At 45.8% G+C, this 15,642-nt stretch overlaps 1 protein-coding gene across 1 annotated transcript in view; it reads right to left on the bottom strand.

The window, feature by feature from the left end:
* Nucleotides 1-5,303, bottom strand: part of Bmper (BMP binding endothelial regulator) — a 243,434-nt gene extending 238,131 nt beyond the window's left edge. The window contains exons 1-2 of the mRNA XM_051156089.1: nt 4,851-5,303; nt 3,793-3,878 (exon numbers count right to left, since the gene is read on the bottom strand). Of these exons, the coding sequence (XP_051012046.1) occupies nt 3,793-3,878; nt 4,851-4,983 (219 nt within the window). The 5' untranslated portion in view covers nt 4,984-5,303. The remainder of the gene's footprint in view (nt 1-3,792; nt 3,879-4,850) is intronic.
* Between the last annotated feature and the right edge of the window lie 10,339 nt (nt 5,304-15,642).

Raw genomic sequence — 15,642 nt, 5'->3', positions numbered from 1 at the left:
TGTGATTACGAAAGTAGAGAACAGGCAGACAAGGTCTGCTCTGTTAAGCTGTTCAGTCAGCTCCAAGAGAGGTGGGGCCTGCTTCTTGTAACAGGGAATTCGCATGGCTTTTTTTTTTTTTTTTTTTTTAATGAGCGAAGGCCCATTTCTGCATTGCACCTCTGGATTTAAAAGAGGAAATTTCAACCTCAGGAATAATGTTTTTTGCTGAACAAAATGTACGCCAAACTAAGCTCTGACTTCTGGTTTTCAGTGTCCCAGCCTCCAAAGTTATCTCAGGTTTCCAGTCCTGGGCGGAACTCACTGGCTCCCACCACTTCCTCAGCTACAGGGAGGTAGGGGAAAGACTGAGGAACAGTAGGTGCCCCTCCTCCCAGACTTGGTGGGATTTGGGGGTGGCCATGGGGCAGAGAACTGCAGCAGGCTCCTGTATGTGAGTGTGACTGGCTGCTATCAGCGAGACTTCTGGACAGGCACTCACGTGTTGTCCAGGCATTACTGAAGAATTAACTTTAGCAGCAGGGAGATCATGAAACGAAACAGGATGAGGCTCCTCAGTCTCATTAAAGATCATAAGGTGAGAACAACCCAGCTTTGCTTTTCTCCTGAACAATGAAGCACACACTTCTTTAAAGGAAATTGCCTACTTAGATTCCTCAGGGCCCCCGAACCTGGTCTCGCTTCTTACCTCTCCCCTGAAGACTTGTGGCCCACCCACTTTTAGAAGAGATTCCCTGGCCATCCTTAAGAAATAAATTGTTCTTGGACCACTTCAGGTCCTGGCAGGACGCTCTGGCCTATACAAAGGATAAATGGGGGCGAAAGTATGCCTTTCTGCTCACGATGGCCACTGCACTCACTGTTGTCCTCAGAGGCTCTACAGAAATGGCGTCCCTTCTCTATCTGAACTACTCTAAGCCTTAAAAGTTAAATCACGTTGAGTAGCTTCTCTGGGGATTTTCAAGATCTGACACTGTAATTACACTCAGGATTTTGTGCCACTGACTTCCTCCAACTGTGACTTCTTTCGTCTTTTTTAAGCATACATTGAAGGCTATGGTTTTTGGTGTTTTGGGTTTGGTTTTTTTTTTAATACATGTTATGAAATAAGATATGAGCTTATGCCCAGCCTTAACTACTTTATTCCAAAAAGGCCGGACCAACCCAAACTAAATATTCCTATGTCCCTAATCCAGAACTGAGTTAAACTATGGCATATTCATATGTAACTCTCCCTCCAGAGCAAGGCTCCCTGCAGGTCAGCTGGAATCAGGACTTTTCCTTTCACCCAGTAGGACTAACAGCTGCTAACTGCTCTGAATGCCTCAAAGGAACAAAACAAAACCATTCAAAGAAAGCCTGAAGGTGAAGAGATTTCAACAGACTCTCTCTTTTCTCCCTTTTTCTCATTCCTCAGCTTAACAAGTAGCCCATTTCTCCTGGTTCGGAGTGTGTGCTCCAGAGGCAGACGGCCACAACCCCAAGTGTCAGTCAGCTCAGTAGTTTTCATAAATAAAATACTAACTAGTGTACCAATAACTTGTGACCTTCACAGCAGCTTCATTTCATAAACCTCAGCCTCATCATCATCAAGAAGAGCTGAAAATCCTCAAATGATTTTCATGAAGATTGGCTTAACTGCTGCAGGCTTAGAAAATTGCCTGGCAGATAAATGTTCTGAAAATGCTTACTTGCAAATATTATTAATTGACTAAATAGATCTCTTTTCCAACCCAAGTACAATAATAACCAAGTAGCCTCCAGGGCATCCAGCAAGAAATTCACAGGGTGCAGGAGATCCCCCTGGAAACTTACGAGAGTGGATGCAGAGAGAAAAGCTCACTACCTGCTCTCCACCCCCACCCTGCCCCCAGGGCTGTCCTGGAACTCACTCTGTAGACCAGGGTGGCCTCAAATTTACAGAGATCCACTTGCCTCTGCCTCCCTAGTGCTGGGATTAAAGGCATGTGCCCGGCTCACTACCCGTTCTTACTCGGCTTTACCAAGCCCCCACAAATGGATAAGCAGCAATAACCCTGTGACCTTGGGCTCATTATTCTAAGTCCCTGCCAAGGTCATGGTCAGATATCACTGGGTGCATCAGCTAAGGAAGAAGTCAGAAGGACTAATGAGTGAGAGCCATTGCCAGGATTCCAAGAAAAGATTGACTGGCCGGTCGTCTACAGATGCCTCTAAATGTTCACTCTGTCCTTAGGAACTTAGCTGATACTTTTATACAGAATGTAATAAGTAAGTAACTCTGATGTCAACTTTCAGAGCACTAAGTCTTCACATTGAAAGAAAGTTTCTATCTATTGTGGGGATAGGAATACTAGCAAGGGAAGATACTACATGAGGGATGTTTCATAATATTAGTTGGTAATAGTTTGCAAAATTCAAAATGTACATTTACACTTTGCAAAACATAATATCACCAAAGAGAAAAATAACACGCTCACATGTAGATTTCTCAGCATATTTAAATGTTAGTTAGGATAACTTCTGCTAAAATGTTAAGAATAAAATAAAATGACTTGTTCACATTATATGTATATATATAGGTATGTATATAGATATATAGATAAATGAAATGAAACACTACATTCACACCCTACACTTGTAAATCTCTAAGTTGCATTTTTTAAACTCAGAACTTATTGACACAAAAGAGCACTTTTCATTAGAATGCAGTGCTCATCGTCCCGGCCAATGGAAAGCATTTTTACTTGTTTCTGTTGATTTCTTTAGTCCAGAGCCTAATAACCATTTGATGCAAGCATAGGCTCCTTTATCATTTCTTAACATTGACCTCATCTCTTGTCACAAAGGAGTCTGCATCCTTTAGACATATATAGTGAAGCTTTTGTCTGGACAGAGATAGATACTATGCAATTCCGTATGCTGATTGGGATAACAAGCCACCATCCACCCATCGCTGCAGGAATCTGCCTTGGATGCCTTAAGGCACTTCCAACAGGATTTTATAATGGGTGATTTTAACCAAGATTTGCCAAAAGTAAATGGCATGTGAAACAGTCATCAGCAAAAAATATTAATCTCGGTCGAGCTATACGTCTCCCAGAAAGTCTTTTTGGCATAATTTAATCTTCTCCAAGTGGCTACTTATCGGAATTATCAGTAGCGTAAGCAAAAATAACTTGAAACAATCTGTGTGGATCTACCAGCCCCTGCCAGCGCTACCCAAGTGCCACTCTCCATTAAGGATGGGTCCTTCTTTCTGATCTGTGCTTCCAAATCAGAAGGGAAACACTTATTACAGAGCTCAAGCCACCGCAGGCAGAGAAATGCGAGAAATCAACCCAAGATTACGTCTTGTCCCAGGTTTGTCCCTTCTGGCAGTGCCTTCTCACATGTCTCATCCTTGACCTCTATACCTAAAAGCTCTTCAACATGCCCCTGCTGAGCTAGGACGATTAGAAGCAATGCCGAAAGCTGAGTGGTTGGTGATATCTATGACCTCATTGGAGTAGCAGGCATTCCAAACTGTAGCTTTCCCAAAGCAATGTTGTACAAAGTCCATCTCGGGTTTACTTGTAGAAACAGTAATGTCAAAGATAAGACTTCTCAGCCTGATGAGATGGAAATTGCCAAAACCCATAAAACTAGGAAACTCAACTAAATTCAGTGCACAAGCTATGTGAAACTAGGCAATGATTTAAAAAAAAAAAAAAAAAAAAAAACAGTTTTGAGAGAGCTATCCTGTCATGTTTAACAGATGTGCCTCGCCCACCACAGCAGTTCAGTTCGTTTTACCTGACCCCATCCACTTACCGAGCACACACACATTATGCAAGGGTTGTCTGTGATAAATGGGATCTGGAGGACTTCCCCTTCATTTTCACATCTTGCAACCGACCCTGAAATGAAGATGAAAATGCTTTTAAATTTAAATCTTGTTTAATGGCATTATTATAAAATGTTACCTTCTTATGCTAGTATTCAGAAAAGGTATAGTACTTTAAGTTATGAAACTCACCACAAGCAAATCTTCCCCTTTCAAACAGTTTTACTTAACACACAGTTTTTTTTTTTTTTAAGTCAATATTACCGTATACAGATAGGTTTTCTGTTTTCAGTTGGCTTAAGCACGTATTTAACACCGCCAGCGCCCCAGAAGGCGTTTCAGCTACTCACAGACTCACACCAGACTGGTCGTTAGGGAAGATTTTACATGTGAACGAAATTCAGGACTGTGTCAAAGAACGGGCCTTTCAGGTGGATGTGCCTACTGTTGTGGGTTGAAATGCAATCTCTTTCCGCTTAGAAATATTCTCTTTTCTGCACCAGGTGTCAGTAAAACATGTCCTTCAAAATAGAAGCCGAGGTCTTCACCTGCCTGGAAACGTATAATTATTATATCCTGCTACTAGTAGCCTTTAAAAATAAGATCGTTTCTTTAAATCCAAGATGTGTAAAGCTGTGCTTTAAAAATGTTGCCTAGCACAGTGGATTTCTCGGAATCCTATGGAGTGAGAAAAGAGGACATGCGGGAAGTGGCGTGATCTTTTCCTTAATTGCATAGGAGGGGTTAAGATTAAAACAAGGATTGAGGAAAAGATTCAACATAAATCAAGGAATTTCCCGACTTCCTATAGCAAGGTGCTTGTTATCACTCTGTCGAAGGTAGCAGTCTCTCAGCCCTCTGTCCCTCTACCTCTTCACAGCCTCCCCATCCCTTTTCTCTAGGCTCCCCACATCCCCATCGTCCGCAAAGGGCGGGCAAGGTGCGTGCTCCTCACCCTCTCATCCCAGGGCGAGCCAGCGCCACTTCTCCAAAGAACTACCCCAGCGTCCCAGAGGACTGGTCCCTCCCGCCTCCACCTCCCTACCTGTCAGAAAGGAGGAAGCCAGGGACGTGGGGATCCCGGAGCAATTGAGCAGCAGCAAGACGCAGCAGGTAATCCCAGGCGAGCGTCGACAAGGACGCTCAGCCAGAGCCCTGACGCCGGAGAACCAGAGCATCGTCACCTGGAGGGAATCCCGGGCGACTGCAGGTCCCGCGTCGCCGCCTCTGCTCGGCAGCCGCCGCTAGCAGTCAAAAGGGCTGTGGGCCGGCGTGCTGGGAGACAGTCGGCGGAGGGAGGCGGGCGCCCGGAGCGGCGGGGGAGGAGTGGGGGCGCCCCGGGAGGAGGGGTCCTGCGGCCAGCCCCGGCCAATGCGGCGGCTTTTTTCTAAGGGAGTTGCTCACAGTGGGTTAGCCTCCACGCCAGAGCTGGGCCGGGAGGAGGGGTGGCGGAGCGGCTGGAGCTGGGGAGCGGCGGCGGCCGAGTGCGCTCGCCACTCTGGAACCGGGCTGGGTTCCCGCTCCTGCAAGCGCAACTCCAGCTGGGTCCCTAGGCTGTGTCCCGTCCTCTGGCTTGCTCCGTGTGTAGCACAGGGACGCACCCGGCGCTGTGCGGAACCCTTAGGGTCGCACGAGGGACCACGATCCCAGCCCCGGAGCTATCCCGGCTCAGGAGCGACTGTAGCGCCGGCGAACGCCCTGCCAGGCAGTCTAGCCCAGCCTCGGCCACCGGCCCCGGGGCGCTGCCGGAGCCGGGAAGGCGCGTCTCCAGCACCCGGCGCACCGCCTCCTCCCGTGCAGAGGAGCCGCCCCTAGCCGGGATGCCACCACCCGCTTGCGCCCGGAGCAGAAGACCCGGCGCCTTCCGCCGCCCCAGCTTCGGAAAGAACCGCGGACTGAGTGCTGGAGGGTCTCCTCAACTTTTCACACCCCTTTGATTCCCTCGGGGAAAGGCAGGGGACTCACGAAGCTGAGGGGACAGAGGGACGAGTGGCCTTGGAGATCAGGCTCCGTGCTTATGCCTCTGCGGGCCTGACACTAGGGAGGACAGAAGTTGGAGCGACAGAAAAGGTCAGCTAATACCGCACAGCAGCCAGCGCCTTTCTCTCTTAAAGCAAGGATGGATAGGAGGCTCAGACTCCGCCCTTCCCAGCCGGAGCTGCCCGGGACAGGGAGGTGCGTTAGACTAATCATTCATTCACTCACGGGCCAGGGAGGGACGCCACCGCTAATCTCCGCCTGGGCCGCCTCCACGGCGGCCGCCCAGCTGGGCACACGGTGGCAGCCGCTACCCTGCAGCGCGTCTCGCTTGTGCATCCCTGGTGTCCCCCAGTCCCAGCCTTTGATCCCCTCGGCCGACCACCAGGTCCCCGCTGAGTCCCAACCCTCCACCCCACCCCCATCCCTGCCAAGCAATGGCTGGCTCTACTCAAAAGGGGTGCTAATCTAGAAAAGAGAATTTTTATAATACGTTACGAAGGCTCCAGGTGAGGGTAAAGGGTGCTTGGCAAAGGTTGGCACCTTTGGTTAGCTAGCTGTCTTTGAAATCTATTGCGGGCACATGCTCCCACCGGAAGGCCAGCCAGCAGGTGCCCATCTGCACTAGTCTCTATTGCGCCTTGCAGACCCAAACTCTAATCCCTAAAAAGTCTAGCCTTTTCCCAGTCTCTGACCAGTTTTAGGCAGCCTTTGTAGCCCTAGTGAGAACTCCTTTGACCAATCAGTCAGTTCTCTGACACGCTCCTTGAGCATAATCGCCACTCATACCTGCCGCCCCCCCCCCCCGGCCCGCCCCTCCGGATGCTCGTTTGTTTCCTTTTCCAGTGATTTGGAGGGTTATTTTTCTGAGTGCATGGTGACCACCACCCAACACTGCAAGGACCACATCCCTGTGACGTGGACGCGTGGGAGAAAGGAAAGCTGTCATTAGCTGAGCATGCTCCATTTCCCTCTCAAAACAGATTTTGTGTAAAATTTAAATTAAAAGAGACAAGAGACAATGTGGTTACTTGTTTTGCCCCAAATAACACCATGGCTGGATGCCTTGAAAGTCAAATGTTTTGCTGATCTCCTGAGCCTACAGAAATGTTAAACTGCACGCACGCGCGCGCGCACACACACACACACACACACACACACACACACACACACACACACACGGGGTGGGGGGGGGCAGGGGAAGTTTTACTTCCCATAGGAACTAATTAGAAAATAAAAGCTAAAAGTTAAAAAATTATTGTCTCCGCCATCTAAAATGATTCTCCCCAAATGAGAGCCCTAGATAAATTTATTCCTTGTGAGTCAGTTAAGGAAAAATGTATGATGGCGACCCTAGGAGACCTAGTATTGCCGCCAGATGTCCATAGATTTGATTACAAGTACACTACAAAATTGCAAGGCACCTGAAGAGCATGCCTGCGTCACGCTGACTTACTCGCCTTCCCTGGCACCAGGCTATCTCCTCAGTGTGCATGACTAATTTGAAGAGGGAATCTGAATGTGTGTAGCATTTCTATCATGGGTGGCCAGACCTTCCCTTCAGGAACAAACCAGGAATCCACCACAAAAACCAGTTCACCAGCCTAGAAGTTGTGAGTGGGAAAGTGGACTCTGGGAACTCGGCTCTTCCTGGATGCCAGCTCACAATGGTCTCCACTTCAGCAAGAGCAGGCTTATCAGGACATGCCCCCCACCCCCACCCCACCCCACCCCACCCCCGCCAGCACAGCTACTGCCATTGTCAGGACTCCTGAGCAGCAGGGGCTCTGTCAGCTGCTGATTGGTCCATATCTAAGCAAAGCTGAGATGGTCCAGGATCTAACAAGAAGGGAGCCAGTGATAAAGGAGACACAGGGAGGGGGGGCTGGGGGGGCAGGGGGTGCAGAAGAGCAAAAAAGACAAAGGAGAGCAGCCTGCACTAAAAGGCATAGTTTTGCTTCCATATTTAAACGTAATGGCATTGTGGTACCACCCAAATTCCCAAAACATCTTGGCTGGAACCCAAAGGAGGAAGGAAAAAAAAAGAGGGGAGGGGGGTTTGGCTTATGATGTTAATCATGAGTGAGGAGACAAGGGGGCCCAAAGATTAGGGTTGAACTCGGGGCCTAACTTAGGCCCAGATTTACAAAGTTTCATTTCTTGCATCATAAAAATAAATGTGCCACGTGGCCAAATGAAAAGAGAGACATGTCTTAAGGTAAGTGTTGTCCCGTCTCTCACATTACAATCTCATTTCCCACTGAAAAAGTCACAGAACATGCAATTTGGTTGTTTCAAGTTAACTTCCAGGAGTAACTCACGTTCCATGTAAAAGGGAAGACAGACACATCTCAAAGATGAACCGAAGAGATTTTGATAGCAGACACAAATGAGCTGGGGCTAGCCTGTGACTGTATGAGGGTTACACTTGCCAATGCCATCAGCCTGGGCGAGTCTGAGTGTAGACAAGAAAGAGGAAGGACTGTTCCATGAAGGCCCTAACCTGATTAGGGAAACTTGGAGACTGAGGAAAATTTAACCAGCCCACAAACATCGACCCCAGATAACCAACAGAGTGAATATCATGAACTAAGTGCCTAATTTTTTCTTTGAAACACCCAGACTGTATTTCTCTAGAAGAGAGGTCATTAATGCAGGTATGGTCAGCAATGTGGATATTTTGGTCACCATTGGTTGGGGACTATCGTTCTTACATATTGGAAAGGGCTCTGAATTATTATTTCTCAACCTTTTTAGTGATAGCCGTCTGATTCTTGTTAAGAGAAACTTGAAAACGCTACTGTCATGATTTTTGTTTTAAAGCACCAAAGACCTCAGAGAGCATACAAATGTACTTCCTCCCCCCTTTACCTTGAAAGTGAAAAATCTAGGCTGTGAGAGAAGCTTAGTGTCAGAGCACTTGTCGGACCCATGCAGTCCAAGGGGGGAGAGGACTAAGAGCTAAGAGAGACATGGCTTGCCAAGGCCACACCAGAGCCCATTAGCAGACTCTGCCGGCTCAGGAGCATGGCACTGTCCATTACAGACGCTCTGCCTTCTTAGATTATGAGTCATAGGAATTACAGGAAAGGGCCATGGGATATTTCAGATATGATGCAAATTAGAGTTACAGTGCTGGCACAATAGTTGCTCAAATATTTATGGAACTAAACTGGGCCCAAATATATGCGTTGTATGACACCATAAAAATCATGGACACTCCCATGATTGAGGTCCCTAGTGGAACAGCAATTTTATTCTTTGGTAACTAGATTATGGTGTTAAATAACTGTGGTCCTCCCAGATGGGCTGTTGGGCTGTTGGGTTTACGGTCTCTCAGAGTGGCTGGGGCCCACTGAGGCCGTGAGTTGTCCTATGGAGGACAGCAGTAGGATTCCCTGTTGTTCCCACAGGTCAGAGGCTTTGAAATTACACTTTTTGTTTGCTTGCTTTCTTGCTTCTAGGGTGGAGGCAGTGAGGACTTTGAAGAGAACATCATTAAAACTGAATTATCCAATCATTAGCCTGATCCTTTTGTCCAAAATCATCCCCCCCCCACCCCCATCTCCTGTCACCCTAAGAACTGCACCCATCACAGCACGTCCATTTACAAAATGGCACTTTGGGATATGACTGCTAACACAGAGACTTGTTTAAACACCAGTTGCCCTGAAATAACAAAGCCATTGCTTTGTTTACTCAGTATTTTCATTTTGAATCAATACTGTAATAAATACTGTTCCTTCACCACTTGGCCCTGACCCACTTCAACCCCCTTTTTCACCTTTGCCTTCAGGATAATGGAGCCTCATTACAAATTATGTAGAAAGACGTGTTTGGACACACAGTGAAATGCCTATGAGCTAAATCAATGGGGTTAAAGGTCACACATTCACCAGTTTGGCAAACAAAATAAAGTCAATAATATTAGAAGACTTGGAGGGGGATTGGTTTTGTTTTGGTTTTTTGCTTTTTGTTTGTTTGTTTGTTTGTTTGATGCCCCTAAAATATTTCCATATATGGATATACTGTCAGGGACTTGCTTTGAGAAAGGGCCTCCCACTCCACTCTTTACCTGGAAGTTACTTTGCGAAATGAATTTAGCTCACTCCAGCTTTACTGACACCAAAACATGTAGTTTAATCTTGAAGAAGTAAGGAGTTGACCAGAGCCTGAGGAGCAATTCAGGGAACCAGGGTCCTAACTAACACGTTGCTGCTACCAAGCTAGCCTTCCCTAACTACAGCCTGTTAGTCTTGTAGCAAACGTCAATGGAAGTGAGAAAAGCCACCATGTCTAGCCACTGTTGGCTGGAGGCCTAGAGAGAACCAATCCAACACTGCCTGGCCGGGATGTAGGCCACCAGATGGCTGCTTGGTGTAAGCAAGCTCGGGCCGACATTCCCGACTATCTTTCTCTTTCTGCTCTTCTCTTTTTCCTCAGTAAAGGACCCGAAACGCGTGCAGTGCTTTTGAATTAGGAACAATAAAGATCACGTTTTCAGTCTTATAGTCATAATAATCATCCTAAGTCATACCGCTCCCATGATTAACTTCTAACCAGAGAGATGGCAATATAAAATGTCATTAAAGGCCAGGCATGGTCACCCTTTTTGCTTTCCTCCTTGCTGGTGGCCACAGTGCATGTGTAATAAGTATCTGGGACTTCAGCAACCATCTTCCGTCATGAGGGAAAAGCCTAAGGGACATAGTATAGGCAAGAAGGAAGACTAGACTCTGATGCTGTGGTGTGTGATCTAGGCCTCTGGCTTACCTGAATGAGAAGAAAAGCATACTTGTCCTATTCTGTTCCTTGTTAGTAAGTTGGGAATTTTTTCCTTGTTAAATATATTGAAACCTAGAATCTTCTGAAAATTTTTGTATATGCCAAAGACTAAGATGTTGTTAAGTGGCATATTATTTATTTCAGCTCTTAAAGAGCCAAAGATCATATCTAGACACAATCACCGATCATTCCTGTTTATAAGGGTTTTGTATGACTTACCCATACTTTATGGGATTTAAGGGAACTCTAAGTGTATTTTATTTGTTTTTGTGTGTGCACACAAACATGTATACAAAGAAGCTACCCACCTGCATGTCTGCAGAAGCCAGACATCAAGTATCTTTCCCTAATTTCCCTTGAGATAGGGTTCCTCACTGCACCTGGCCCTCAGCATATTTTTTAGCTAGGCTTGTGATCAACTCCTATGATCCACCAGTCTTTGGCCTTCCCACTGAGGTCACAGGTACATAAGACAAACCCTGGCTTTTTTTTTTTTAAATGAGGTCCTCATGCTTGTTCAGCAAGCCTCCTTATCCACTGAGCCATCTCCCCAGACTGATGCTCTTTACTTTACATAGACTTGATGTTTATAAAGTTGGGTTAGCAGCAGCGCTATCTATAGCTGCCAATAGGTGCGAGCAATCCAATGCCCAGCAAGGGGTGAATGATAAACAAAGCACAGTGTATATGACCCAGCATCTGCATGACGCAGCATGTGCATAGTTCATTGTGTGCATGACACTATGTGTGCTTACCAGAGGATGCTGCACAGGTCTTTACAGAAATGAAATTCTGTTTTGTGGTACAACATGGATAAAACATGATACATTATGCTAAGTAGAAGAAACCAATTTCATCATAGCATATACTATTTAGCTCCATCCATGAGGTGCTTTTAAGAGCAATATCATAGACTCGGGTGTAGAATGGAGGCTGCAGAATCTGTGGCAGGGAGTAGCAGGGAACTGCTGATGTGGAAGGAATTCTAGCTTGTGGGGCTGGAGAGATGGCTCAGCAGGTAAGAGCACAAGCTGTTCTTCCAGAGGACCTGGGTTCAGTTAGTACCACCCACATGGTGGCTCACATCCATCTGTAACTCCCGATCCAGGGGATCTGATACCCTTTTCTGACTTCCATGGACACCAGGCATGTTCAAGGTGTACACACAGCCAGAGAGGCAAAACACTCATATACACAAAGAACTTCAAAATTAAGAAAAGCATGTTTCTATCTTTACAACATGAAAGGCATTCTGGGTCTGGGGAGATGGCTCAGTGGGTAACAGTCATGAGGACTTGAACTCAGACCCTCAGCATTCACATTAAGAACTGGGTGTGGCAGCACTCATCTGTAACCCAGCTCTGGGAGAGTGGACCAGGCAGTTCCTGGAGACTTGATGGCAAACTGTCTAGGTAAAATGACAAGCCTGGGGTTCAGCAAAAAATAAGAAGACTGTGAGAAAACATAATTGGTGTCAGCCTCTGGCCTTTGCACACACCTACATGAGCATGGACACTTACATACACACTGTGTGTGTGTGTGTGTGTGTGTGTGTGTGTGTGTGTGTTCTTTGTTAAATCCACTTAAGAAGTGTACAGGACAGATATTATAATTGTGCTACTTTATATCTGAGGAACATTTAACACAAAAGATAAGAACATTGTCCAAGATCACACAAGAATTCCGGAAGCAGGCAGGCTGCCTCCAGAGCACGTGCACTCATGCAGACGTTTTGCTCTTTTCATTTATTACAGTATTACTTCCTAATAACCATGCAAAGCTACTGAGGTTGTCATACTTCTCCTTAGTAACCTGTGGTAAGTTCCAACTTTGTACTGCTATGAGGAATTCTTCAGTGCTCGCTTAACATCCATATTTATTTTGTTATGGATAAATGCATTCATTGGCATGCATATGAAGACTTCTGAATTATGCAGTTTTTATTTCTTAATCAAAGAGTGGCTGCCCCTTTGGTCCTAACTTGATATGTACTACTCTGATAGAGGTACTCAAGTGAGATATTTACAGATGCCAGGAGTTTGCAATTAATGTAAGTCTTATTAAAAAGCAAACATATCCCATTGGCTTTCTAGGCTCCATTGATTGTGTGGAATGAATATGTACTTAGAGAAATCTTAACTAGTGATGGACTTGACCACTGTCCCCTCTGGGGTAGCAGATCAAGCGGCTGTGAAGGTAAGAAGCTGTTCCTGCTGGGTTTTATCTTCTGATAATCTCTGCCAAAACGCAGTCTTCTTCAACTTGCGTTTTTGTCCTTCCCGGAGCTGTACTTTCCAGTACTCTCTCATTATAAAGATAATAACCATATTCATTAACAGTCCAACCATCAATCAGAAGGCAATAAAAGAATAAATCTCAAATCACCAACACTTAAGCCCTCAAAAGCTATTCCATCGGTCCTAGCCTAACTGGTAGTAGCTTGTACCAACTGGGTTGGTTAGTCCTGGTACCTAACGGGTGAAGCTGATTTCACTAACATGAGAAGTACTGAGGGGAATTCCGAAGTGTGCCATTGATGCTCTATCTCATCCTAAGTTTGCCCCTCAGCAGGTTAAAGGCTGAAGACAAGTTCATTTGCTTTATGAGCCTGTTTCCCCATCAAATAGGAGGGCAAAATGGTTTCACTTATTCTTGCTTGCATGAAAGGACACTCAAAAAGCATCTAACTCAACTCTTTCATCATTCAAGCCATCTAAAGGTCAAATAAATTAAACAGCTTGCCCAGAGCAGAGGTAAACATGATCTTACAGAAGACAAACATCCTCTCTGGGAAACACCACCGAGGACTGCCAATCATAAAGCTCCGCACTCTGTACTCTTTGGCAAATGGCGAGCTGATGTGGTCCAAGCTGGGCCAGTCCCAGGCTCTCGGCTCCTTGGCCATATTCATTGCTCCAGGATGAGGTGACATCAGCTTCTCCTCTGGGATTTTCAAACTTTAGTAGTGGAGAAACTACTTTCTCTTGTCCTTTTGAAGTCAGCTTCATAGTGGGAGCTGAACAGCTGTTGGCCAGTAAGACATCATTGGCAACATGTCTATAAAACTAACATGGCATTAACATAGGGCCTATGTTAAATAATGGCTCTATCTACTAGCATTATGTGATTAATACGTCATTTCACGATATCACAATAAGACCCCCAATATAAGCAGTGCCCCCATCTAAATGACAGAGGCTAAGTGTGGAAATCTTTAGGCATTAACACAGGAACTCCAAGGGAGGAAAAAGAAGAGAGAAAGCTGGCCTTGCTGGTCCCTCAGATCACAGGATGAAAATGTGAGCAGCCTTTTCCTCACCCTAGAGCCTGCCTTTATCTTCACAACTCATGGAACTCTTTGCTGGGCAAAGCTGTCAGTCAGTGAGGAGGCCACTGGAGGAAGCCAACCCCTGCGCACAGGAAAGCCGTTCTGCGCCTGGAGGGCCCGCGCTCCCGTTCATGCTGTCCTTATCGTTTCATTAGGCCTCTCATCAGACTTCCCTCATTTGCACCACTCTGCTTTGAGACACTATATTATCTTGGGCATATCACTAAGCTTTTAAATATATAAATATATCTGTATTTTATTTGTGGAAACAGGAAGGACTTGGAGAGAACCCAACACCTTTACTAAACATTGTAATTGATGTGGGAGGGAAAAAAAATCAATTCTGAGGGAAGAATCCAGATCTATTGCATTTCTCATCCCCCAGAGAGGCTTCTGATGGACATAATGGCTGGACATTCGCCCTTGCCTGCTAGCAGATGCAATTAAATGGACCCCAGACAAAACAAACAAGTAAATGGCAGTCTATTTATAGGTCACTTTGTTCTTTTCTGCTAGAAATAGCTTGCCCCTTGGGCATGGGACAGGCACTTGTATCACCTGAGAAAGTGTTGCTCTTTGCTCTTTAACACTGGGAGCCTCCAGTAAGTATTAGCATTAATGGAATGCCCTACCCCTACCCCTCTGCTTGAATGGTGTAAGAATGTGCTTATTGGTTTTAAAGTGGGTCACTGGGCCTCTGCTCTATTCTTATTTCCCCAGGGGGCAAATGAGTGGGTTTAAAAATAAAAATAAAAATAAACTGGAATTTAAAAAAAACAAACAAACAAAAAAAACTGGAATTGTTCATTTTGATACTTTCTTAGGTTAAGATAAGTCCTGATTTTCCCGTATAGATGGGAATATACTGGTGCCTGAATTATTCTCTGACATTGGCATTTCTGTAGATCAAGGTCCCATAAAGATGGTACCTTATTGTCCAGCCTGTGGGAAACAGAATAGTCTGTTCAATTCAACATCTTCCCCTGATGGAATATAGCTTTCTGATTCTCAACACATTTGGAAACCACAACATAATAATTACTCAAGTAATTAAAACTTCTTTTGATGAGTCAAAGTACCCACAGGATCTTCCCGTTCCTTGAAACTTAGAGTGCTTCCGCTGGGCAAGCATAAGATTGTCCCAGTAGAGCTCTGGTCTTCATCTGGACCCACTTGTTAGAACACACTGTGTTCAAACAAGGTCCCTAAACATGCCTTATCCAACAAAAGGGCAGAGGGAGAATCTGATGGGTGTATGCAAATACAGTTCTGAGGTGTCTGGGCTTTCCAGCTAAGGTTGGCAACCTCAGGCCCTGCAGGAGCTCTCTGTCCCTCCTACATCTTGCTTTCTCACACCGGGAGGGGTGGGGAGAAGTGGAGAAATAAGTCAGTCCAGGTGTTGTGACGCATGTGGATATCAGAATTGGAGTGACCCGATTCAAAACAGTCCTGTTTGGGGCTCTTTAACCTGCTTTGAAGTGAAGAGAGTAATAGTGGTGATATCTTTTATGTGGTTTAAACACAGTAATTAAAACACCACTTGCCTAGCACAGCGGTGGCCTGTAAGGCATGCTTTCTGCTGTGTGTTCTTTGAATTCTTTGCTTTTTAATACACACCCACCCACCCACCCTTAGAAATAATGCTTAGGAGTTAGTTAAGTCCTTATTGTTGCGCCTAGGGACTGTATATAGACCGCATTCATAGCTGGGACAGGCAGGCTGCCGCCAGCGGTGCGCTCTGCCCCTC

Source organism: Acomys russatus, chromosome 14, assembly GCF_903995435.1.
Source record: "Acomys russatus chromosome 14, mAcoRus1.1, whole genome shotgun sequence".
Taxonomy (NCBI): domain Eukaryota; kingdom Metazoa; phylum Chordata; class Mammalia; order Rodentia; family Muridae; genus Acomys; species Acomys russatus.
This window is presented reverse-complemented; position numbering and strand designations above follow the sequence as displayed.